Genomic DNA, 26222 nt, shown 5'->3' on the forward strand with positions numbered 1-26222 from the left:
TAAAAAAAATATTGACAAATACTGATAACAAGTTAATATAATTGTCAGTTGTAGCCTTACACTCATTGCTTGTACCTATTATAATTGTAATGTCTTGCTCAAATTATCAGCAACAGTGACCTCGCTACGAGACAAGCTAACTCCTCACCAGTCTGGCCAGCGATGACCATGGGCTGCATGATGAGGGTGAAGAGTTTATCCAGCACCAGATGGAGGGAGAGGACCAGAGGCTCTAAATTGGAGGAGGACAGGGATATGATGCTGAGCTTCAGCTCATGCTCCAGCTTGTTCTCTGGAATCTTCTCGTCCCTGACCCGCAGCGGGAACGTAGCTCCGCCCTCAAGCGCATGGCAGAGGGTGAAGAAACGCTCCAGGTGGTTGTCCTGGGAGAGAAATAGGATGATTTGTTACAGAGTGGTATTTTTATGGGGAACAGAGAAAGAATAAGCACCAACACTGCATGTAATACTTCAGGTCGAATGTTTTTCTACTGCAGAGTAGTAGTCTGTAGTATGTTTAAGTGCATTGATGTGCAGCTTACTTAGACAGAGATAGAGACACAGGTTTAGCACAAAGGACAGTCATTATGTTGTTGTGTTGTTGTTGTGTTCAACCATCACTCACCTCTGTGTGTACCGATGACACGGCCTGGATCTCGAGGTTAAACAGTCCTTTGTGACTCTCCATCCACTTGACCGGAGCAACCTGAGGAGGAAGTTTCTACAAGACACAGGAAATATGAATGTGTCCGTGTTCAGTCTGTATTATATCTGTAATCTGAAAAAAAATACAGTTTTTCTCTTTTACATAGCATGATGTGGACAGACAGAGTAGACTTTTAAATGTATACAGAATAGGTGGATGCGTGTACCTCAGGTGTGTGCAGCGAGTAGTTTACAGGAAGTCGCTCCAAGACGATGGGCAGACAGAACTGACCACACTGCAGTCGGTCATTACTCAATAAGGGCAGCCACTGAATCAGAGGCAAACAGCAAAGTCAGTGTCTCAGCTAAGCGTAAGTGATTCTGAAAATGGTTTAGTCAGACATAACACATTATGGCAGAATGTTTTGTGGCTCCTTCCTATGACAAATGAGGATTATAAATCAGGATTCTCCAGCTGACATAACACATTATCAAAAATATTTCTCCAGTGAAAACACAACCAAAGTAAAATAAAAAAAATCTTACAGAGTATCCAATGAGTGTCTCACAGCTGCCACTCTGATTCTGTTTCTGCTGGCAGCTGATGTGGTAAAAAGTGAACAGCAAGTGATGTCTCTCTGTGAGACGTGCTGGAAGAGCAAGCTTCACTTCCTCATAGAAGTCTGGGGACCTTAGAGATAGAGAAAGAGGGAGAAATAAAAGGAGGCAACACAAAGGGAGAGAGAGATGGGTGAAGACAAGGATAGACGGGAAGAGATGAGAGAACAGGGGAAGCCAAGAGGCGGAGTGAGACAGGGAAAATAAGACACTTACTCAGACTGTTTAAATGACAAACAGTATCATGTCAAACAGTAAGGTGTACTTGCTTGTTATGGTAGGTAACAGGGGTGTAGACTTCCTGTAAAAATTCAAGGCCACTTGATTTCCCAAAAATGACCTAAAATGTGATACAGAAAAAAAACAAAAACACAAATTAAATATAGTTTAACTTCACATAATAAATTTGTATACAATACATCTGTGTAGACTGGGGTTGTCTGGTTTGCTCATTTGTACCAGTGACCCTGTGATTATTGAAACAAGTGCAGAGATTTCTTGCTTTCAAATCGGAATAATTCTTTTAATTGCTTAATATTTCCAAAAATGAGCACCTGCAGTTGAATAATTATGACAGATCAATTTTACGGTTATAATAGTGCTGTGAAATTACAGATTTTAAACAGCAGCACTCACAGGCAGAGAGCAGCTGGGATCCTCTCCACTCATAAACTGGATTTTGATGGTGATGTTTCTTGCTGAAGTCAGTCTGTTGACAAAGTTGAGCCTCTGGGGGTAGACATAGAGCAAGTTCCTACCGAGACACCGCGAGAGAAAGAATACCAGGGAGACTTTCTGTTTAATTAATACATGAAAAAAAAAATCATCCAACAAAACCTCAGCGACAATAGAAGTAAAAGAACGCAGTTCCAATAGACAGCACTAGATGGCACTGTCTGTGCAGCAACATCTTTGTAGCAGTAAGGTGACAGTAATGTTGCAGTAAGGTGACAGTAATGTCACAGAAAATGTCAAAACAACCAGTCATTTACCGTGACCTTCTGTGGGTTTAATACAACACAGTAATCCGTCTTGAAACCTGGAATACAGGGAAATACTGCAGATTCCACTGAATGAATGCAACAGTATGTAATTACCATGCAGGGAACTTGTTCACACATGTTTCACTACAAACAAAACCATTTTAGGATTGAGTGTTAAGTGGAATTAAACCGCTGCTTACACGGGTGTTAAACTATGTGGTAATTTCACAGCTAACCTGGATGGAAATACCTAAAAATAGGCACTACACTGAAAGGCGCAAAGCCACAAAGTCATGTCAGCTCACGAGTGAAGAGTACACCGTGACAGTTCTCGTTGCCTCGGGTATTTCGGAGAACAAAACAATCTGTAACAGTAAACAAACCTGTTTATACCTCAAGCCATGAATGATTTGTCTTTTAAAAGCTTGTTTTCATTTCCTCCTGTGAAGTCGCAAGTCTTACACAAGTGGTTTTCTCTTCTCAATACATCTAAATACAATAGATCATACATCATAGCCTTTTAAAACGATTTAAACCAAAAAAAATTAAATTAAATGAAAAAGATTTATGGTAAAAACAGCATAAACAAATACCTAAAGTGTAAATGTTAAAGGTGGGTGTGGCTGTTCAGGTATATATTATGTCCTCCAACCCACCTGTAAATGTTGTGAGGCACATAAACCTCACTGGAAGGGAACTCCAGCACCTCCTTAATCGGCCGAATGTTTTTCTCAGCCACGGGTATGACAGGGATAAGCTCAGTGGACAAACATGCCACTGGTGTGTCGTGGACTGGAGACATGTCCAGTTTTATGCAACCTGGAAGAGCACAAGCAACAAAAGCCAAATTCACATGACAGCGACCTGCGTATACATTACACTGAATATACTATGTGATATTAATATACAAACAGACATCAAAGAAAGAGGTCTACATTTTGGGGAAATATGCATTCTTGGCAAAAGTTCGTAAAACTCTTTGTTAATAAAGTAAGATTAAATCAAATCTCAGAGTTTTTAGATGTAATGAGAAATAACCTGATATTGTCTTTATTCTCCTCTGTGGAGTGGAGGTTTTCTTAATCTCAGCCAGGAACTTGAGCAAGTCTTCATCACCTAGACGATCTCCCTCCTGAGACACACAAAACTCACGGCTTAACATTTCTAGAAATTGAAGGAATGTGTCACAGCATTTTTGATTAAAGAATGAGACAAGGCCAGGCTGTAACCACAAGCTTGTCTTATACTGTACGTATCTTGTTTCTCAAAGAAATAACATTTTTCACAGATTTGTCTGTCTCTGTGTGGGTAGCTGTCCAACCTGTTTGAAGATGGTGGTGATAGTGATGGTGGCAGGTTTGAAGGCAGAAACATTACAAAAATGTTCATCGATGGTAGTACTGTAACGTTCAGAGTTCCTCCTAGGCAGCTGTGCTCTCCGGTCAATGCTGCTTGATTTACCTGGAAAAATTAGTCAAAGATGAAGACACGCTTATGCAATGTAAGGACATGCACACAAATGCAAAGTGATCACTAGGTATTACAGTCAAACAAAGACACACACACACACACACACACACACACACACACACACACACACACACACACACACACACACACACACACACACACACACACACACACACACAGAGAGATACCCTTGCACACACCTCCTTTCAAGCTGTCAGAGTCTGTGATATCACGATCAATCGCAGCAGTAGAGATGACTTCCATGATATTAACAGTTGCCCAGGCAAAAGGCATGCGATAGCGACCCAGCCTCTGGCAGAAAGCCTCCGCTTGGCCTCGCAGCTTCTCAAGTTTGTCCTTGTTCTGCAAAGGTTATCCAAAAATTAAACCCAGAATAAATTAACTTCAACTTTAGAAAAAATATTATACCCAGAGTAAGGATTAATGCTGCTTGAGGAAGATAAAAGGCCAAATGTAAAGCAGCCTCCTGTAAGTTCACATGAAATAATTGCTCTGCCACGCTACCTTTGCCGAGTCACTTTCCCTCAATGTTATGTAGGGGTCAGCACAATCACTGATCTCTCCCTGCTGCAGCACCTTTTCAATCTGAAACACAGACAGGAAGTAGTCATCAGAACAGCTCAGCACATTCAACTCCCAAAGAATCCATATTTTGCTGACAAAGGTACAGTATGCACTCAATTACAGGGTAAATGAAATTAGAGACAAGGACTATTTGGGTTATTTAAAGCCAAGAGAAAAATAGCCAATTTGTCATTGGTGCTATGTCATTATTACCTTGATGACCAGGAATATATCTGGAGAAGGGTAGGTGATGGAGAAGATGGCAGATCTGGCCAGGGTTGAATGATCCAGATGTGGGGTGTGAGGTTTCAAGAGGTTTTTAAACTGTTCTGAGTTCAGATCACAGTAGAAGTTCTCTGATATCTGGAGTGAGAGATGAACAGACAGAAAAAGGGCCCTTTATCAAAAGCTAATGCATTGTTTGTTTTGCTATTAAAGGCATAATAAGATGCTAAATGTCACTCTGAGGTGGAACATTTCTGAAGAAAAACGGAAGGAGTCACTTTCGAAAAGATACCCAAATACCCAATACTGATCCTGGATTATCATCCATTCAGTCCACTCTACTGCTTTTCTACTCGCCTCCATAATGACCTCAGGCTAGGAACACAGCCATATGTCCTGATCTGGCCTGGCGTGGTGCATGTCATGTGATCCTATTTAGTGGAGAGCCATTAACCACTCTCCTTCACTGCTCATCCCATAGGACCAACACTATGCACACTGACCACACTACAGCACTTCTAGGAAGCCAAACCTGCTCGATATGTTAACTAGAATCCTCAAGACAGTTAGTCTGATCAGATTACGTATTTGAAAAAGTATTGATGACTTTTAGCTTTTTTTTTTTTTTTTTATCCCATTTTTTTCATGATTGTGGAACAAGAGAAAAGGCCAAAACCCTGCACTGATTTGTGACGAAAATGACCCTGTTCACTTTAAAATGAGGCACACTTACTGTAATGGTTCTCAAAAGACTGCAGTTGAGGAGTCAACCTCTTACTGACAAATGATTTCTTGGATTCACATAAATAATTTCTCAATAATCAAAGCCAGCTGACTTAAGTAGCAGTTCAATTTGGAGTGAATTATAATAACATTCACTTGTTAAGCCTCCAAACCATTAAATTTTGATGTGATGAGACACAAGGAATGTAATAACTCTCTTTAACATTACATTTTTTCAGGCTACAGAGGCTATGTGTCTGATTGACTGCCACACACTGTTCAAGAACAAATGCTTAACACTTGCAAACAAAGTAACTCCAATACAGTAGATCTGGAGTCCTCAAAGGCACCTTGAACAGCTTAATTTAAAAACAGATCTAAGTGGTAAATTTGGGGGGAGACATCAGCTACTTCCCCACAAATATTTCCACAGTGGAGCTCCATGAATCTGCAGTTATACTGCTTACTGAGGACACTACCGCGAGTTAGAACTGTGTTGTCCACTGAGTGCATCGCAGCTTATTTTCTGCATTTGTGAAAATACAGTGGTTTACTTGTCACTCATTGTTTGCTCCTCAATGTGTTGCGAACACCAAATTTTTAAAATTTTCCTAGTCTTGTAAAGTAACATGATAACTACTACAAACTCTTAGTGAAGCTGGAGAGCAACAAACCTTCCTTTTCACTGCAAGCACAAAGTGTTTGTCTGCTTGAGTATCGACTCTAAAACCTCAGTCTGTTTATATCCATGAATTTGATATTGTAAGTAGGCCATTTGTTGGGTCAAATCCTGTCTCTGCACCTTGGCTGATGGACCAAAGAGACATGATTAATAACTGGAGTATTACATGGAATTATATTAACATCTGCTGCAGATTTCACAGATGTGAAACAACACAACTGCTGTGAACAAAAACAAATACAGGCACAGCAACACATTTTACATGAGACACAAGAGAGCAGAGAAGGATGCTAAAAAACAGAGAATGACAACACAGACAGCAGTGTACACTCTTGAGAAAAGAGAGTAACAAGTTCACAGAGGAGAACTGAAAAAAAGACATAAAGTAAACAAAAAGCTAAAGAGTGAACAGTTCAAAGGTATATGGGTCAGCAGCAAATACTTCCCGGTCCCTCTACAATTAAATCTGACTGACAAAACAAGTTTGACAGTTTCTCCTTCATGGCTCTTTTACAGCCTAGCTCTGTCTCTATTGAATATAATAGGCAGGAAGTTGTATTAACTTCCAAAAGGACGCACTCAGGCTCAGCACATAATAAAATTAGTCACCTTAAGCAAAAGGCATTGTGAGAGTGTCACACTTCAGCTCTGCTCTTAAAGTCTGGCATCAGAAGGAAGCAGGATTGAAACGATTCTTCACTTACAATACACTCTTTCCTACAGTGTATGACTTATACTGTTTGCACTGCATCTTAACTGTGATGTTGTCCAAAGACTGGCTTATCTACGGTCCAATTTCAAAACTGTAAGGCATTAAATTGCCCCCATTTTACCCAATAGAGTATCTTAGAGCCGTTTGTCCAACAGACTTGGCAAGAGAGCAGCAGGGCGGTGCTGAGGAGACAGCAAGCCCGGTGACTAAACCCCCGTCTCATCTGAGCGATCCATGAGCACTTAATCCTTCCAGCCCCTTCACCCAAAAAAACCATCCAGCTGTGTAAATCCACAGAAAACATGCAAACAGCTATGAACTGGGGAAATACCGGTGCAGCAGAACTGAAAAAAAAATGACAACCCTAAGGGGCATAAATATGTGAGGATAATTGAGACATAAAACGTTGTAGATTACACTGATCCCTCACTACCCTGCTAACTGTCGATAGAAACCAAAAGGGAGGTCTTGGTATCAACAGGAGGCATATGACACGCCAAAGGTCCCATGAAACATGCCATTTAGATTAGGCATATAGAGTTCTTGTACTTGTTGAGTTTCTGAGGGACAATCAAAGATTTTGTCAAACTGTCTTTTTTAAGACTAGTTTGTTGCTGTCAAAGTCAGTAAAGCATCATTCATTTCATTAATTTTTTCAGTGACACAAGTAAACTGTGTACGTGATGTAACGTAGATAACTAATGTAACATATATGAGGTAACTTAAGAGACTTACAAAACGTCAAATGTCAAATTTATTATTTTAACCTTAACCATGATTGTTTCCTAACCATATGTTTTTTTTGTACCTAAACATCAGATACCTTACTTTTCAGCAAAACATGACATGGGCACGATATCCTCTGGTGGAATGATGTTGCATTACATGCTCTGGAGTTGGTTCATTTACACATTAGCGATATAAAAAGTCCTTTTAGGGGAAAAAAAAATAATAATTCTAGGTTTTCTTACCTTTTTCTTCTCTTTGAGGTCATACAAAGCCATTGTGGCAAATATGGGCTCAACGTCAATTTCAAACCTATGAAGCGAAGAAGGAAAAGGAAATTAGTATTTAATTTATAACCAAACGGACAAATACTGCATGTGCTTAACCTCATATTCTGTTTTTCTATTTACTGTACTTAGAATCTATTCTATTCGGATCCTGTAGATTTATGTTATAACAGGAAGAACCCAAATGTACTACAGTAAGTGATGACATGTTTGAACTGAGGATAGAAGGATTGGGGGTGAAGCTGCCAAACCACTGCAAGCAGAGAAATCAGTTCAACTCAAACATTTGCCAGTTGTATGGGTTGCACAAGGATGAGATCAAGCAGGAAAACTGTGTTTGTGCATTTTTGTGTGTGTGTGTGTGTGTGTGTGTGTATCTGTGTGTCTGTGTGTGTATCTGTGTGTCTGCGTGTGTGTGTGTGTGTGTGTGTGTGTGTGTGTGTGTGTATCTGTGTGTCTGCGTGTGTGTGTGTGTGTGTATCTGTGTGTCTGCGTGTGTGTATCTGTGTGTCTGCGTGTGTGTATCTGTGTGTCTGCGTGTGTGTATCTGTGTGTCTGCGTGTGTGTATGACAGAAAGACAGAAAAGGAGAAAAGACAGAAACAAAATCCCACAGAGAGAGGGAGGGACAGAGATTTTCTGGAGATCAACCACCACTGCACAGCACTCCTCCACCCTTGCACACTGCTCTGTCCGTCACTGCATGCCTTTTTGACACAACATCTCAGTCTTTTAAGTCATGATCAGATGTGAAACACAACAATGTACTGTATGTTAAGTGCTTCGCAAAAGGTCATTTTCATAAACAAGGGGGCGTCCGTTTTAATACAACCAACTGTTGGCTCCGTGTCCAACTTCTTAGAAGAACAGAAAGCAGCTGTTTGAATTGCAAAACGATTCTCCCTCCTACAATATAATGAAAATGTATGACGTACTTTATGGCCTGGCATCGGATTAGGATGCGTTCTCCAGTGTGTTCTTTGGGGCAGTCGGGAATGGGCCGGATTTCTACCGCATCTTCCTGTAACACAAAATAAGATGATGATATTAAATCATGTAAAATGAAGATTTAAGATCTTAAATGAACAAAACACAAAAATGTGTTTGTGGACCGGAAGGAACTGAAACTAAAACGTGTGTTAACAGAATGTAAGTGTTCACAAGGTACGGACGGACATCTGTTTACAAGTATTTGAATTTAATTAAATTGTAGGCTTTAAGCTTAAAAATCTCAGTTTGAATATGTGCATAATTTTTTTTAAATTGTTTATAGGGAACAAATAGATAAGGGCTGAAACTACTTTTTTCTTTCAATATAGATTAATAGCAGATTAATCTTGATTTATTTCTTGTAAATCACTGCAATGTCAGAAACCAGTGAAAAATGTACATTAACAATTCCCAGAGCCTTTTTTAAATTGCTTATTTTGCTTATTCAATGTAATCCTCACAGACAAACCTCAGGAATTTCATGTGGAAAAACTCGTGATCACATGTAAACACATACACGTTATTGTGCACATATGAAACTTGTATTTTTCTCATGCAACATGTGGCTTTGGAACATTTTCTATAATGTAATGCATGAAGCCCACGTAGATTCCCATGTGAAAACTTTCCCACATATTTTCCCCATGTGGTAAACATGTGTCATACATATGATCATATGATCACATGTCCCATGTAGAAAACATGGGAAACTCATGTTTTTTCAGTAAGAGAAAATGGCACAGAATGAAGAAATTTAGCAAATCCTGAACTAAACCTTGGAATGTTAGGAATGTTTCGATGAAAATTTACTTTAAAAATTACAAAATTGATTCCTAAAAAACAGTCATAGATTAATTTAAAATCAAAAAGATTATCATTCAAGAAGGTGGTTGTGATGTTGTTGAATGTGTTGTAATTATGGACATTTCTCATACAGTGCATCCAGAAAGTATTCACAGCGCTTCACTTTTTCCACATTTTGTTATGTTACAGCCTTATTCCAAAATGGATTAAATTCATTTTTTTCCCTCAAAATTCTACACACAATATCCCATAATGACAAAGTGAAAAAAGTTTGTTTAAAATTTTTGCAAATCTATTAAAAATAAAGAACAAAAACATAACAGCCTTGTATTCACAGCCTTTGCTCAATACTTTGTTGAAGCACCTTTTGTAGAGGTCAACAGACAAGTCCTTGGACTTCATGGCTTGGTTTGTGCTCTAACATGCACTGTCAACTGTGGGACCTTATATAGACAGTGTGTGCCTTTCCAAATCATGTCCAATCAACTGAATTTACCACAGGTGGACTCTAATCAAGTTGTAGAAATATCTCAAGGATGATCAGTGGAAGCAGGATGCACCTGAGCTCAATTTTGAGTGTCATAGCAAAGGCTGTGAATACTTATATACATGTGATTTTTTTTTTTCGTTTTTTATTTTTAATAGATTTGCAAAAATTTCCCCAAAACTTTTTTCACATTATCATTATGGGGTATTGTGTGTAGAATTTTGAGGAAAAAAATGAATTTAATCCATTTTGGAATAATGATGTAACATAACAAAATGTGGAAAAATTGAAGCGCTGTGAATACTTTACAGATGCACTGTATGTCTCAAATATTGATTGACTATATACAAAGAAAGCAAAGACAACCTCAGATCTAGCTATCATGAAGGAAATATAGATGAAAACATTCGTGGAACAAAGCTCGGTATAATGGAGAAGGGTTCTGAAACTTTTTATTAACTCATTTTGTATTGATGAAGGTCATATCAGTGTGTATCGGACAGGGACAAACCTTAACTCACATGGTTTCCATAATGCACACGAGTACCAGCTCTCCATATCTCACCTCATCAGCCGGTGGGTACAGAGCAAACAGCTCAGGGTGTCTGTTTCTGTGCCGCGCCTCCTGGTTAAGGCAGTCCAGCTCCTCATGGCTGCTGAAGGCCAGCAGACCTTCCACTCTCTGGTCCGGGGTCAAACACCGCAAGTTAAAGTCAGTGGAGGTCAGTGTGCGGCCAGAGTCATCACTCAGCCCTGCTAGAGTTGGAGACTTGACCTGCTGCAAAGACAGGAGGAGTGGGGTGAGGGCGGTGTCGTGGTTGGGGGTGGAGAGTACAAAGAGAACAGAGTGAGGGGAAAGAAATGCAATGAAACAGGAGGGGGAAAAGGATTAGCTAAATAGTGTGTGGGGGGGTATTAAGGCAGAATATCCACTGGGAAAGTATTAAAAGAGACATTAAAAACAGGTGCAGGGCAAGGAAAGCGTCATTACTGGATATTTTGGCAAAGCTTGCTCCTCCTCAATTTAAACAACATCACTTCATGGGCTTTGAGTAAATTAAAAAAAAGGCATCCATAGGTATTCCTCATTGTCGGTATATGTTTTCACAACAGAATATTAACCCATTTCATCAACCAGCATCAACATACTGTACATTAAAAATGCAGGCGCCTTGGTTATGTTGTCAGCAGACAAAACAAACGGCTAACAGGCATTAGGCAGTCTAGACAGCCTCTGTTTTGGCCTGGAGACAATGACAGTCTCTTGTGTGTTTCTGTACAAGGCTTACTCTGTGTAGAAAACAGCATATGGTCATGTTAATGTTCACTGTATATTACAGTGATATAAGTTATCATTTCACAATCTTTAGCTGGTGCACTTTCTTTGTACACATCCGTAATATTACTAATGCATTCATAATTTGAATATTATTATGCACAAGCAGCTTTCTTATTGTATTTTTTATAGATACCCACATTAATAAGTCACCAGTCATTCAAGAAATCAGGTCATTGAATTTTGACATTGAATAAAGGGGTATAAATTACTTGTCACTAGTGATATCGACACATCATACATTAGCTGATTGAGTCCTGAAATCAGAGATCTCCCAGCAGGCTGTTGGCTTGTTAGACCAAAACTCAAAGAGGCCCTGGCTGACTTGCCAATACACAAGCCCTACAATAGCCCTGAAAAACCAGTCTGCTAGATGCTGCATTTTTTTTGACACCCAGTGCCCTGCCACCAGCACAGGCCTGTTGGACAGGAAAAACAAAAAGAGAGCACTAAGGAGCTGCATTAACATACACACATTAAACTAAGATACTTTATATTCAAAATGTACTCAGGAGCCCTGGGGTGAACTCTGAATGACAAGCACCTGAAATGTAAAGACGTCAAACCTGTTTTCGGTTCTGGTTGGGATATACAGGATTCTTACATTTAACATATGCATGTAGTGATACCACCAATCTCTACCATCTAAACCTAAATCCAGACTCTGACTTTGACACATCTTGGCTTAAAAAAAAAAATCTGACGACTTTGTCTCCACCAGCGAAGAGCAGGTAACAGACACTCTTGTTTGACCATCTGTTTGTAGACATGCATGCAGACAGTCTGTGCCATTCCTCTTTAGCGTTAGAGCTGAAGCAATTAGTCGACTAATTGATGAGCTGTTTAGCAGAAAATACTTGGCAACCATCTTGTTAGTTGACTAATTGTTATGTTACAAGCAAAAATGCATCAGTAAGAAGTCTGTCCATCTGGCTCTGGCACCATATGGAATTATTCAGACTATGCTACAGGGCATGGCATAACCTCACGGCTCCCATGCTGTCTCCTGATTTGAACCGTCCTTGTTGCCACCCCTCTTTCCTTGTCTCTTTCACTCCCATCATCTATCAATCTCATATCCCTGCACACCACAGGCTAGGACTGACCGAGCTTCCACCCTGGTGAAGCTCCAAGAGGCCATCACACCATGATCCTAGGGCCATTGTTAAAGCAGATTGGACCATAGAAGAGGCCTATTAAATGTTAAAGGACAATAGTGCTGTTCTTCCCCTCTCTGTCACTCTCTTTCTGGCATGAAGTTCATGGGAAGCCCGAAGCAGTAATAAGGGCCTTTTTGGTTTGGGTGATTAACCAGAATTGGCAAGGATGGGGCAACAGGAGGGGGGAGGGGAGAGAGAGAGAGGGGGGTGGGTGGTGGTGAGTGATGGCTGGGCCAGAAGCTGAGAGCGGCGCTGACTGAGATTTGGATTGGCTGGGACGGCCTCATTCTGGCAGCTAGGGACTTGGCCACCAAAAGACAAAGAAGCGGGGACAGAGTGAACTTGGTTCCTAATGATGTCAGTGAAAGACTTCAGGCAGGATTTGTCGTGAAAGTAAGAGCTAACACCATCACACTATCATAGATGTCAGCTGTTGATTTGAAAATATAGTCTACCATATATGTAACATTTCTGCCTTTCAGCTTAAACACAGAGGTGGTGAAGGCTGATGTGTGTGTCATATTCAGGTTTAGGTCAATGAAGCCAGGCTGACTAAACTTGAAAGAGCCACTGTCACAGTGAAAAGAGTGATGGGAATAACAACATACCGTTGTTTTCACTTTTTAAGCACCCCGCCCTCCACCCGTCTCAATCCCTCCCCACATTTTGCACTCAGTATTATTGTCTCTCTCAAGCCTTAATCAGTATGGACTGCCATACTGCTCGAACTAAAATGCCTTTCCCTCACAAAAGACACTTTAAGGGCAACATATTGGGATTTGAGGACAAAGTAGTTTTTCTTCTAGTTGTGCTTAAGAAACACATTTTGGGAAATGCGCTTATGTGCTCTCTTAATAATATTTAGATTAGAGCATTAGCAGCAGTCTTATGTCCATAATTTAAGTCTGAAGACAGATCAGGGAGGTGACCGCTTAAAGCATAAAGACTGAAAGTAGGGGAAAACAGCTACTCTGGCTTTAACAAAAATCCGTATACCAGCCTCTCTCAAATTTACTAATTAAAATGTTATATGTGGTTTCATTTTATTGGGCTTTTAGGGACATTCTTTGAATGTATTTAATAGGGGAGAAACATATGACAAGCAACAAAGGAAAGTTACTGCTGGCTACTGTTCACTATACTTGCAACACAAAACTGCTCGAACAGCTACAGACTGTCATTTTTACATTTCTGTTTGTGGACAAATTAAACAAATAAAACATATAACAACATGTTAAAGCCAGGCAAAGTGTTTTTTTCATTTTGGGGATTTTTGATAAAAAAAAATAAAAAACAAAAGTCCTTGGTAACCTTTCAGCAGATTATAATTCAAGTGTGAAAAGTGGAAAAAAATGTCAGCCTTGAACTCATTCGCTGGGACCGGACAGTCCACAGCTGACCCTCATAGGCACCCTGAATGACAGGCACACATAGAGGACCAGTAACAATGTATTTTTGATGGTCCAGGCAACTGATGCAGTAGCGTACTGGGTATGCCCAATAATCAGTAGACCACTGAAGACAAACAAACTCATAGCAAAGCATTTCAGAGATGGAGACAACTTTGCAATTGAAACGTGTGCAAACGCCTGTGGTATTCTTTGTTAGGACATAAGGGAGGAGCGCTGTAGGAGAAGGGCTGCATTTTTCCTACCCTACCTTTAATCTGCACTGCAAATGGATATTATTTCAACGGTGGATAGAGTCATAACAAACTAATCTGCCAAACTAGGATAAAGCTCTACTGGCTCTGGCTTCACCCAAGAGGGAAAATGATATTAAAATGTCAACCTATTTCTGTACATTTAGACTTCTCTGGTTTATGACAATAACAATTATGTATGATCATTATGTATGAAATGATGTATCACTTAAAAGGATCCCTGTCAAAGGACCCAGCAAAAACCCTGCTTTAATGACAAGCATACGCAGAATCAGATCTGATAAAACAGTTCCGATGCCTAATAGCAGGCTGACAAAATAGCAACAAGACCGGTCTAAAGAATCACACCAGATAGAACTGACTGACTGAGGAAATAAGTGAAGAATTGTTCCGGTTTAGCACATTGAACACCACAATGCGCAAGACTGGCTCTGAAAAAAGCCTTTTTGAATAAGGCTCCTTCATTGAGTAACAGATGGCTGCTTGAGACACAAGTTAAAACTTGCAGGAAGCAAATCTTATTAGGATCATTTGTGTCCCCTTAAGAGACTCAGGTTTAAATAAGAATGTTAGTAAAGGCTACTTCCATTCAATATGTACTGGTTAGTTAATCCAAACGTGTTTAAGAGTGAAACTGTAACTTCAGAAGGTGACTGTGTGTTCGTGTTTCTTACTGGTTTCTCTTCGTTTTCTGGCTGAAAATCTGACTCAAAAGTCTGTTTCCGCAGGAGTTTGTGTAGGCCAGCTCGTTCTGAATACGCACTCCAGCCATCCCCCTGGCACCTACACACACACACACACACACACACACAGAGAGAGAGAGAGAGAAGACATACACGATTACATTAAAAACAGCTCTGCACTTCTAATGAATCTAGACAACAACACAAACAGAAGTTTTACACAACATGGTCACAGTGTATGCGAGTGTGTGAGTGAGCAATGCAGTGTATCAGACAGGACATTACAGGGGTTTTACCTTCGAGAGACCACAAGCCATGGCTGGATGTAACTCTTTACACAGTCTCTGACATGTGGCTCCAGCTCCACTCTACAATGTGAAAGGCAAGTATGAGGACAATAACAAGATATGTACACACATGCAGACAATTAGACACAACTGAAAACTTTAAATTCCTCTCCAATCTCAGTCTGTACTTCACGGTCAAGGTGTGGGACAAATGAATGCTCTGAATAAGCTGAGATAACACACAGTGACTGAGTAGTTTTACAATGACTGAAGACATTCAAACTAAATCTTTACACACTGAAACATTTTTCATCATTATTCTGAAATATTCTACTTTTTAACTTTGCTGTTTATATTTTATATATTAATGACAAAACAGTATTTAATGTCTGTCTTATATTCAAAACTTTATTCCTATTAAGAGTGTTTATATTTATTTTGATCTGTTGAAATGATTTATAACTTATAAATGACAATGCATAAAGGCTCGTGACCAATTTTTGAACATCAATAAGATTATTGTTCAGTTGTGTTACACAGCTCAGCTATTGCTATGATTGAGAAACCCCGTTATTCTGCACCATTTTACGTCATTATTTATTTTGCCCTTTCAGGTTTGCCCGGTCAGTTGATTCTTTTGTCACTAAAAACAACATCGATAGACTCTCCTACTGTTTCATGTTTATCATCCTGTAACCCACCCATCCTCTGGGACAGAGTGTCGAATAGTACGACACTCCTTCTCGACCTGTTCCACCTTCAAGTCATCGTCAGGAAAGTCTCCGAATTCTTGCATGAGGGCTGAGTCTCCACTTCTCAACTGTGACGTCAGGAACTCTTCCAGGTCAAGGGGCTCCACCGCGTCATATGTCTGAGGCTGAACAATCACAGAGATGGAGAGACGCATTATAAAACGTAGCACTAAATATCACGATGAAGTATCTAAACATAGCACTGGAGCAAAGATTCAACAGAGATCATCAAGGGCAACTATGAATCATTTGTCAGAAAAATATAGATCTGTATAGAACTGTCTAGTGAGCTTTAGTGTTAGGGCGACACAAACAAAAGAAAATACCGTTGAAACGGCAAGACTTCGGCTTGGTGTGTTTGTGCAGTCCTTAGTCTTAGTGCACAGAAGAAATGAGGAAAAAGGAAACACAGGTCTCAGGGAGCTGAGACCAAACATGCTGAATCATGACTATTTTCTAATACCTCATACCTGTCTGGGAACAAATGATATAAGCACATACACAAATAGAAACTGGAACAATCTGGCCTATCAGACAGCCGGGCATTTAAAAAAAAAAAGAAAAGAAAATTCAGTGAACTATTTTTAGACCAAAACTCACATCCCACACTCTGCTACAGTAGATCAAAGGCAAAGCTGCAATCATTTTAATGTACTGTACAAAAAGGTTAACATTTTCTAATGCATGTCTTTGAAGTAGTACGTGTTGTTATGATCATCAACACACAATGTAACAAATCCCCACTCGAGCTGAAAAGGGGTGGAGTAGATGAGCATTTCATCATTAGAAAATGCTCTGGAGGAAAACAAAAAGCCTAACTGATGAGATAGCATCCCCTTTGTGGTGCCTGCCTGGCTTTGCTTGTCAAAGAGGAACCTACATGGAGCAGGTGTCCCTGTGAATAGTGGCATAAAACTGGGCAGACCTCCAATCTGATTACAGTCTGCAGGCAGCAGCTGAAGTAGGAAAAAGCTTAGAAACTTGCACCATAATGTCATAATGAAAAATGTCCTAAATAATTAAAACATTTCCTCATAATCATAACATATTACAGTATTACAAGAGGAACCTTGACTTAGCACGATAATATTTAGAATATTCCAGCCTTAAATCGTGCACACTGTATTCAGTATACATAATGATAGCGTGAGAGAGACTGTGTGTGTGTGTGTGTGTGTGTGTGTGTGTGTGTGTGTGTGTGTGTGTGTGTGTGTGTACAGGAGCGAGAAAAAATAAAATTACTGGGACACACACTCACAGATAAAGTGGAGGTATAACTGCAGCAGCAACATGAGTCATTGCAGTACTCAACTTTTAAAAGCAGAGCAAATTCCATTTGCCTTCAGACATGTTTTTGCACATCAGTCCACACAAAGGCATATTTTTCTGTATGAAGCACTCGAGAGCAAATTGCAGCACATGGTTTAGTATTAATGTTTAGCATGCAACACAAGAAGGAGAGAACACAGCCAGCCAGATGGAACAACTATAACATTATTATTTTAAATGACAGGCGGAAAGTACAGATGAAACCTTCCCCTCCTTTCCGTGGAGGCGTGAACCTGAACCTCAACAGTGGCACGACAGTCTTCACCGTACTCTGTGCATTTCTCTGGCGCCGTGCCTCAAAGTTGAAACGATCATTGCAGCCTGGCCTCTTTTCTTGTTTAGTATGGAGGCTAACGAAAACAAATGAATGCAAATCCATGCATGCCTCTGATCAGTGCCTGCTGCTCTGTGGAGACATCAGAGGAGCTAGCAAGAAACTGCCTCTCCTTGCCAAATCAAAAGCCAGACTTTTAACCAGCTTACTCGGTGGTGATTATAAAGATGATTACTTCGTGACAATTTAGGAAGAAGAAAACCATTTAAGAGCATGAGGTACTGGAAACTACACAGTGCACAAAACTCGGTGCAGACATACAGTATGCATCGAAAATTGAATCAAATAAAAAAATGGTTTTCTTTAAATCAAGACATGCTATATCAGTTACGGCTGTGGACTGTACAAAGTCAAATTCATCCATTTGAAAATAATGTGCATCTACCAACATCTCTGTTGTTATTGTAAAATGGTAAAAAATGACCCCGGAGAGAAAACGGACATCTAAAAAACTCAAGGCAAACCAAGTTCTTAAAAAAATACAGGCACATTTCACCTAACCCATGATATGTAAGCATGTTAATAATCTCATTCTCAAGTTTCATTGAAAGACTCTCGTGCTCAAACAGATATTGTAGACTTACCCTGCTGAAAACTGAAAATTGCACACTAAAAAGGAAGTGCACAAAATGGCGCACTCCGGATATGGGAACCTTTAGAGCACACCTACTGCCGCTGAATGCTTTTGGTTGAAACTAAACTAAGCCGCAACACAGTGCACAGGTCCTCTTTAAAATGATCCAAATATTCCTAGAAGCTGAGAACACCAGTAAAGCAGAGGAGAAACCATCAGCATTACCAAAAGTAGAGGAGGCGTCAATAGTCCTTAAGAATTCAAGATTGAAAGTCACGATTTCAAACCACAAAACCTTTACAGCAGTTTCAAGCCTTGCAGTTTACGTCTAGAAAGGAGAAGCCACAAAGACATTAAAGGAAGTGACATCAGTAAGGCGTCCCTTCATCAACTGGTGTTTCAACAGACAGGAACAGAAAATACACACACACACACACACACACGCACACACACGCACACACACACACGTGCATTCTGGTAAAAACACACAGTGGCGCTGCTCAACAGCACAAAAGCACACGCAGCTTTTCCTTTTTTTCTCTCAATTTATGTACCAAACCTAAACGACCACACTGATCAGGCAACATTCACAATAACAGGCACTGATAATAACAGAGAGAGGGAACATTGCAATCCATGTCACAACTACAACAACAAACATCCCTTCCGCATCCCTGTTCTAGACGCCACTGCTGAATAATGGGAAACTATCATCCCAGAGATTACGACATTTAAACCCCTCTCCCGCATCCCAAATCCGGACATATTAAAGATTTGCCCGCGTAAGCTGCAAGGTAAGCAGGCCCCATCCAGAGCCCGTCAGCCAAGGCACTGACCCATTTCCCAAGCAGGTTGGAGATTAACCGTGTTGCATGCCACAAGCCGGCGTGGTATGGATGGTCCCAAGTACTGCTCCTCCAACACTGTCAGCTGACAAGCTCAAGGAGCATCGCTGGGAAAGTATCAAAGGACTTCAGCTCAGTCGCTCATACACACAGATATGTCAGGAGACTTAGCACCCAGGAGCTTTAGAAAACTTTCAATGAGAGAAATGTAGGGCGGCAGAGAGGAGATATGTGAGGGAAAAGACAGAAATAGAAAAAAAAAAAGACGGAAGAGTGAGAAGCGGAATACATAAATCTGTGAGGCAGAAACAGAGGTTCAGAGGGTAGCACAGAGAGACCAAGAGTGTAGTGGGAACAAATCCCTGCAAAAGATTACTGTGCATCATTCTGTCTGCTTGAGAGAGAAGGAATCACTCTAACTGTCTGCCAGGCTTCAGCTCAAGAGGCAAGAAAACAACCTGTCATACTGACATTAAATCCTCTGCATAAACTACTAGGTTTTTCAAACCATGTTAAGCCAAAGAGCAGCGTCACGCCGATGTCAACAGAGGCACATGAATCCTTGACTTTATTCTCATCAACTGTGAAGGGAACAAAGGTTCTTCCTAATAAAAATTGAAACGCAAACACCTGTCTGTGCAAAAAGTAGTAACTTGTGTTGCAGCAGCAATTGTTAGAATTCCAAGTATAATCTTCAAGACTAGCCACCGCGCTGAGTCAGACGTTCTCAGGGCTTAATGACAGTAAAGAGGATGTGAAGACGATATGCTTATAACCGTTAAGTGGTGTAAGCACAAACACTAAAGCTGTGTGAGGGCTGCATTAGAGGCACCCGTAGCGCTGACCCTCTGATCACAGTGTTTTTTTTTCGCTCAACAAGCATTAGATCGCCGGTACAAGTGAAGTAACTTACTTTATAGATAAAGCATTGATTTGTAGTCTGTTTTTAATCTTCTTAAACACTCTCAACATGTTACCCAGCCGGATAAGGATATACAAAAAAAAAAAAAAAAAAAAAAATGTGTTAAGATGGCTTACATTGCTTTCTGAAACCTGTTAGTGGCACATGTTAGCTCAACGGTAGCTGTGAATCCATCAAAGTCATTTTACTGGATACAAATGTATTCTTTTTATAGGAGGAACACTCACCACAGTGAGGCACACTGAGGCCGAAGCGTTGGAGTTGGTTCGGCTGTGATGAAGGCCATAGCTCCCACTAAAGTGTCGTCTGATCTCTGCAGAAGAGTGCCTGAAACAAAACAATGGAGACACAGATTCAGAATCATAGTTGGTAAAAAAATCATTTAAAAAAAAGTATACCATGTTTATATGCTATTTGAAAGTTAATATCTGTATAGAAACAGGCATTAAAAACATGTACAACCTTGTGTAAACCCATCACATGCACAAAGTGTTTCTTAATGACAGATGCAACACCAATATGACCATTGTTCCTATTTGCATTAGTTTGAATTGGTCAGCTATTGTGATTCTATTCAAACTATTGTTCAGTCTCTACAGAAGCACATCTCTGCTGGCAGTGTCAACGCTTTGTCATGCTGGCAACCATACAGGCAGTGGGATAAATATGGTGCCCTGATTTAAGGGTCGGGCCAAGCAGGAAATCAACATGACAGGAATGGAGCAGTATTCAAATACGTCGGGTAGATGGTGTTTGTGTGTGCAATTGTGTGAGCTTGCCTGTAGCTTTCTCCAAAAGGAGGGGAGAACAGAGAAGGACGTGAACAGAGACAGTGCCCCCATTTAGTTGCACACATTCCATCTCCATGCAACTCCGAGCTCACGCACTGTCTATTTTTTTGTAATTAATCGACCATATCATTGGAGCCTCACCAAACTTTGCACAACAAGTGCTTTATTGTCTTCAGCTCAATTACAAAAGGACAGTTATGTTGTGTCTAAGCACCCAAATGCAAGTTTAGTTTGTGTCTGCATTTTAGTTTGTATAACGTGTTCAAATTGCCTTTGTATGTATTATTAAATGTGAATGTGACAGAAACAGTTCATTTTAAGACCGCCACACAGGGAACAGTTAGAGGGCAAAGACTTCAGCAAATGGGTCACATTCCCGCCAGCTTCCCCTCTAATCAATCTCATGGGTTCATTAAGTCCCCACGGCCATTGTTGCAACATCGTTGTTACTAATTATCACCCAAAGCAATAAACAACAGCACAATGGAGGAATGCCAGTATGTCAAAAGAACTGAAGCTGCAGAGTCATAAAGCATGTCAAATGTATAAGGCAGCGTCATGCTAATCTCTAAAATCAAACAAGTACGCTTTTCAAAAGATAAACAAAAAGCAGACTGACATAAATTCTACGCTGCATAACCGCAACCTAGTCCAGTCATGCTGTTTATAACACTTTCCCCTCCCCTTTTCAATCACATAACATGCTGAGTCAATAGAATAACTGCATGCCAGGGAAGGTCATGGCACGGGTGGGAGAAGAGTACCCAAATGTACACAAAGAGCAAAAGTCTTTTAAACACGTACTGATTTACTCCCCTGTAAATAAAAACAAAACAAAAACTAGACAAGGGTTGTGCATATTTGTAAGAACTAAAGCTTAAAAACCATCACTACGATGTATATTTATGAAATAAATTGCTGCAAAAGGCATGAAAAAGAAAACCTTGGGACATATTACAGTAAACACATGTATGCTGATTTCCACAGACTCAGACATTCTGGTAAGCCTGGCTCCATTATCAACTGTGAGTCTTCTATCACCTGCAACAACAATGATATTGTGCAATTCAAACTTGCGCAAAAGTCAGTCTTAACCCACATAGTTTCAACTCTATTTTAACCCTTACTTCATTCAGAATTATGCAGTTACAGACTAATAAAGTACACGCATACACTCACACCTGATAGCTGCTCAGTACAACCACAATCATGTAGCGCTTTACCAACAGCTCTCTTAGAGCAGTAAGTTGCAGACAGCGGTTGTGGAGGGATCTCATACGCGAATCAATTTCTTGTACCTGCACTTCAACAAACTTCAGCATCTTCACTCCCCCACTGCTTACAATATGAATATCTAAAGGCAATGCTCCGAGTTACTCTCCTTATTGTATAACGCAATGTGTCAAAGTGCACAATCCAATGGCGCTTAAAGGGGCAGTAGGTAAGAAACTGGAGCTCCACAAAGCCTCAGGTCGTCAGAAGGTATGACGACGCTCCTCACAGCTCCAGACAGTTATCTGTAGAGAAGTTATTGACAAAACAGAGTTGTGCATCCTCTTTGTTCCAATTGGTTTCTCTTCAAAATGAGAACGGGCTACCGTTATATTTCCATGATTCTGATGTTAAATAACAACTTTAACAAGCCAGCACACAACGACACACAACCCACGAGGGTAGCGTCCGCAAGACCTTTGTAAGATAGCCAACTAGAATGAGTTTGTACTCAGGACAATTTAAACCCAGTAAAACGTCTTATAACACGACTCTCGACAGAGAAATGCCCTACCCTGTGTACAGACTGAGCCCTTAACCACTCTGCTACTAATATGTGCCCTCATGCTATTTCTTTCATTACCGCTGGTGAGACAAAGCTCATTCAACCCCTGAAACCACATAACATTAATTGTATATTAAAGTATGATTTGCATATGCTCGCAGTCTCGCAAACACATGCACACATGGAATTTCTATCTTGCATACGTACACATTTAAGGCCGGTCTATAAAAAGGCCAGGCAAGTAAAACAGTAATCAGCTCTTGCCAGCGGAGCCAAGCGGGCATTATTTTACCACTAGTAGACAAACAGCTTGTCACAGCAGACAGCATCTGTCTCTCTCCTCAACAGGCCTTTGACTCGGCATCCTTTGTTACATAAAACCAAAGCCGCTCTTGTCGGGAAGAAAAAAAAACAGAGCTTTGGCTTTTTTGTAGTCATTTACCAGATATAATACTAAAAGCAGATTGTGTCATGAGCCTGGCAGAGACTAGTGTCTTTTTTCTTACTTTTTTACTGAAACCACGAAGACACAAGGACTGGAGAAATGATGAATTCAGTGGGACAAAAATGTTGTCTTCAATAATACTTGCATTGACTGTAGCTGACAGGAGAAAAAGTTCATGAGCAATGGTGAATGAAAGTCAAGACCGTTTGAACCGAGAGAGTTCAGAGCACCACCTTTCTTTAGCTACGACTGATCTTGCTGTCAAAAAGGCTGCTATTGAAGTTGACCACTGTGGTCTTTAAAGCAGCTTCTGAGGTTTCAGGGCCTCATCGGGACAGAGAACTTCAGGTCTGAGATCTCTGGGAATATCCACAGTGCCTTTTCCTAAGACACACATGCTTCGCAACTGCTCTTTCAATTTGACGTCGTTCTAACTGACTTAACATCAGCAAATCAGTTGATGCTGCAACTCAACTGAGCAAAGCATAAGGTTCTCCAAAACATCAAAATTTATTCTAGCTCTACGTCTAAAATGATGTCTTTGCTCAATCATTAACTATTCCCTATACAATGGGCTCCCCGGAGTGTCAATAAATTGTGCCCTCATACACTTGCATGTCATCATCATTTTTGCACCATTGCTGAAAGCTGCTGTCGAGTTGTTGAGAACCTGTAATTTTCAGGCCTCTAAAATGTGGTGCAATGCATTGTGGGATTGGGAAGAGAAGGTATTGTACACACCTCATTAAACTGGCTGAGAGAATGTGCAAAACTGCATTACTAACGGTGGCTAGCTACTTCAAAGACTCTTAAACTAAAAATGTAAAAATAACATAATCCATGGTTTCAGAATGAGGTCCAGTTAGGAGCGGTACATGTTGCATGAATGTATATGCAGTTTTATAGTATCCAGGTTACCACAGTGTATGCGTAAACATTGCCCAGTTTCTCATGGAACCTAATATCTTGTGTACATGTAAGCTTGATTGTCACTATATAACGTCCTTCAAGGCCTTGAAATCAAGCTGAAGCACAAACAATCAATCACAGCAGGAGAAAATGTTAATAAATGCTGCTTAAAAATCATTATATGAGCTGAACACGGAGGTAATCAACACTGATGAGGACGGCACTATTAAAACAGCTGCTGCCAGGGAGTCAACATCAAGCCAGAATTACCGCTGAAGGCCGACGGCAGCTATAAATCAGAACTGATGACAGATTAGGCACACAGTTAAAAACAAATATTATTCTCATGCTTTTAAGTCATGGCTCTCAAGTAGACATTATAAATCAACTTGGGTAAAGTATGTTTGCATTATTACTTTATACGTTAGCACATTAATAGACAACAACCTGGTAAATGGTAACATGTTAGATGAAGCAGATGTTCATCATTACTGGTTGTAACACAGCCCTTGGTCAATGGTTATGGTATTGTCATAATCAATGATCTCATTTTCCCACTGTAATAATTAAATGAAGCTTCAAAGGAAGAAGGAAACTATCTCTTATTCAAAGAAGCTGAGAAAGGATAGTAGTGAAAAATGTTTCATCATTAATCAGAAAGAAAGCTTAAGCTGTTTAAGCAGGTTTGTTTTTGAAGTTTTTTTTATAAGAGGTCAAATATGCCCCTAATATGACCATAATGCGGTAAGAAGGTAATTTCATATGAATACCACACACTTTTAACTGATATATGATCATGTGGCATTGCAACTTCATTACCTCATAGTGAAAGGTCCCAGGACTCTCCTACAAGATAAGAAATGTCAGTGGGAGCTCAGCAGTAAACACCTGTGATCATCTCCTTATAGAAAGAGGTCGGCCCTTTTTTTTGTTGTGTCACACATGGCAGGCCTGCGCTTGCTGTGTGTGCATCTGGTGTGTTCCTGTCAGCATTTCTGGAGTCATCGCCCAAGCGCTCCTCCGATGGAGTCTGACTCTGAAAGTGCTTTACCTCTGCTTCTCACAGCTACATTTAGGATTTATAGTTCTACTCATGACTCCTACTAGGCATACTGTTCAGCTAGACAGTCTACAATTATCCCTACTATCATCAGTATTACAAAGCCTTCCCACTAGGAGGTGGGTGACTCCTTTAACCCTAAATTTTTTTTTTTTTTTTTTTTTTTTAAAAAGAGCCATCTCCCTCCTACAGTGTCTTTTCTTCTTCTGTCTTAATTTGACCCACGGAGGAAACAGAGGGAAACAGAAAATCACTGTGGTACACATGACAAAAGAAGGAAAGCAGACCAAAGGGATGCCCCCACTGTGTGTCTCATACTATCATATGTCTCCAGATATAATGGGTCTTACTGCTATCAGCACCATCACGACTCAGCTTCCTGTCAAAAGGGAGGCACGCACAAACACAGCAGTCATTTGGCAGGACCCGGGTCACAGGCGCCTGCGAGCAAGAAAAAGTCACTAAAAGAAACATTAAAACCGAACGCCAAGCCGAGTCTGGACGCTTCATCCACGGTGGGAGTCCTTTATCGTGAGTTTTTAAGAAGCCGTGTGTCTTTGTGACAACCGACCCACCTCACAACTCAACGGCCCACCAACAGACACGAGGGTTAACAGATGTCATTAGCTGAAACCCAGAGGAAATCAGATGAAACTCAATCCAGGACCCCTCCCCACTTAAAGAGTATTGAACGGCAGAGGCTCCATGTCCACAGCTGTCCTCACACCTGTTACCATATGCTCTTAAGTCACATCATGTGCGACTGTAGCGCATTAAGTGTGTTACCTTCAGTCTACGAACCAAAACTAAACACCACACTGCACAATCAGGCTTTTCCCTACTATCATAAGCTTCAGGCGCAGCATCAAGCCATTTTGGCCACCACCCAAACCGAATGACAGTAAGATTGTTGTGTCATCGAAAGGAAATGGTTTTTTTTGTATGGAGTTTTTTTGGTGTTAATCATTTGCTTCTCTGCTTGTCCAAATTTTGTAAAACTGTACACAAATATGGCAATAATATGTCAAAAATGATGTTTTATATATATAACCACATACATGGGCCTAAGACTTCCACAAACCTAACAAAAACACTGACCATTATGTTAGGATTCAGCAGTTTTGACAGACATTTCTCACTCTTATACATTTCTATTCCCCTTTTTTTTGGATTCATTTATGAAGTAACACATTTCCTGATTTTGAACTGCCATTAACAAAAAGCGAAGTGAAACCAGTGAGTGACAGAGAGTCCTTCGTTTACAGGATTTCCTTCACACTCCATTCTGATAGAGATATCGAGGGAGGAAGTGCTCAGGAGAATATATAGAATATTTAGGGGTAGATCAGCAAAGCTCATTTCACCCTGATAGAAGTAACGCTCAACACAAACCACTCTTCAAATATGGATTGTTTGTGTG

The 26222-nt window shown here is 40.4% G+C and overlaps 1 protein-coding gene across 3 annotated transcripts in view; it reads right to left on the minus strand.

Annotated features, from left to right (window-relative positions):
• dock8 (dedicator of cytokinesis 8) overlaps positions 1 to 26222 on the minus strand; it is a 53734-nt gene that overhangs the window by 24684 nt on the left and 2828 nt on the right. For 2 of the 3 annotated variants that reach the window (XM_069178272.1, XM_069178271.1), the window contains exons 2-20: positions 20048 to 20147; positions 15766 to 15941; positions 15074 to 15145; positions 14769 to 14877; positions 10501 to 10713; positions 8590 to 8675; positions 7614 to 7680; positions 4514 to 4663; positions 4241 to 4321; positions 3916 to 4078; positions 3567 to 3706; positions 3284 to 3377; positions 2902 to 3064; positions 1899 to 2016; positions 1532 to 1602; positions 1191 to 1335; positions 872 to 973; positions 625 to 720; positions 149 to 383 (exon numbers count right to left, since the gene is read on the minus strand). In XM_069178272.1, coding sequence (XP_069034373.1) covers positions 149 to 383; positions 625 to 720; positions 872 to 973; positions 1191 to 1335; positions 1532 to 1602; positions 1899 to 2016; positions 2902 to 3064; positions 3284 to 3377; positions 3567 to 3706; positions 3916 to 4078; positions 4241 to 4321; positions 4514 to 4663; positions 7614 to 7680; positions 8590 to 8675; positions 10501 to 10713; positions 14769 to 14877; positions 15074 to 15145; positions 15766 to 15941; positions 20048 to 20147 — 2381 coding nt within the window. Of the gene's footprint in view, positions 1 to 148; positions 384 to 624; positions 721 to 871; positions 974 to 1190; positions 1336 to 1531; positions 1603 to 1898; positions 2017 to 2901; positions 3065 to 3283; positions 3378 to 3566; positions 3707 to 3915; positions 4079 to 4240; positions 4322 to 4513; positions 4664 to 7613; positions 7681 to 8589; positions 8676 to 10500; positions 10714 to 14768; positions 14878 to 15073; positions 15146 to 15765; positions 15942 to 18278; positions 18298 to 20047; positions 20148 to 26222 lie in introns of those variants that run through there. The other variant, XM_069178273.1, reaches the window with a different exon arrangement.

This window comes from Embiotoca jacksoni, unplaced genomic scaffold (genome assembly GCF_022577435.1).
Source record: "Embiotoca jacksoni isolate LCO1_2020_lvr unplaced genomic scaffold, fEmbJac1.0.p SCAF_8, whole genome shotgun sequence".
Taxonomy (NCBI): domain Eukaryota; kingdom Metazoa; phylum Chordata; class Actinopteri; family Embiotocidae; genus Embiotoca; species Embiotoca jacksoni.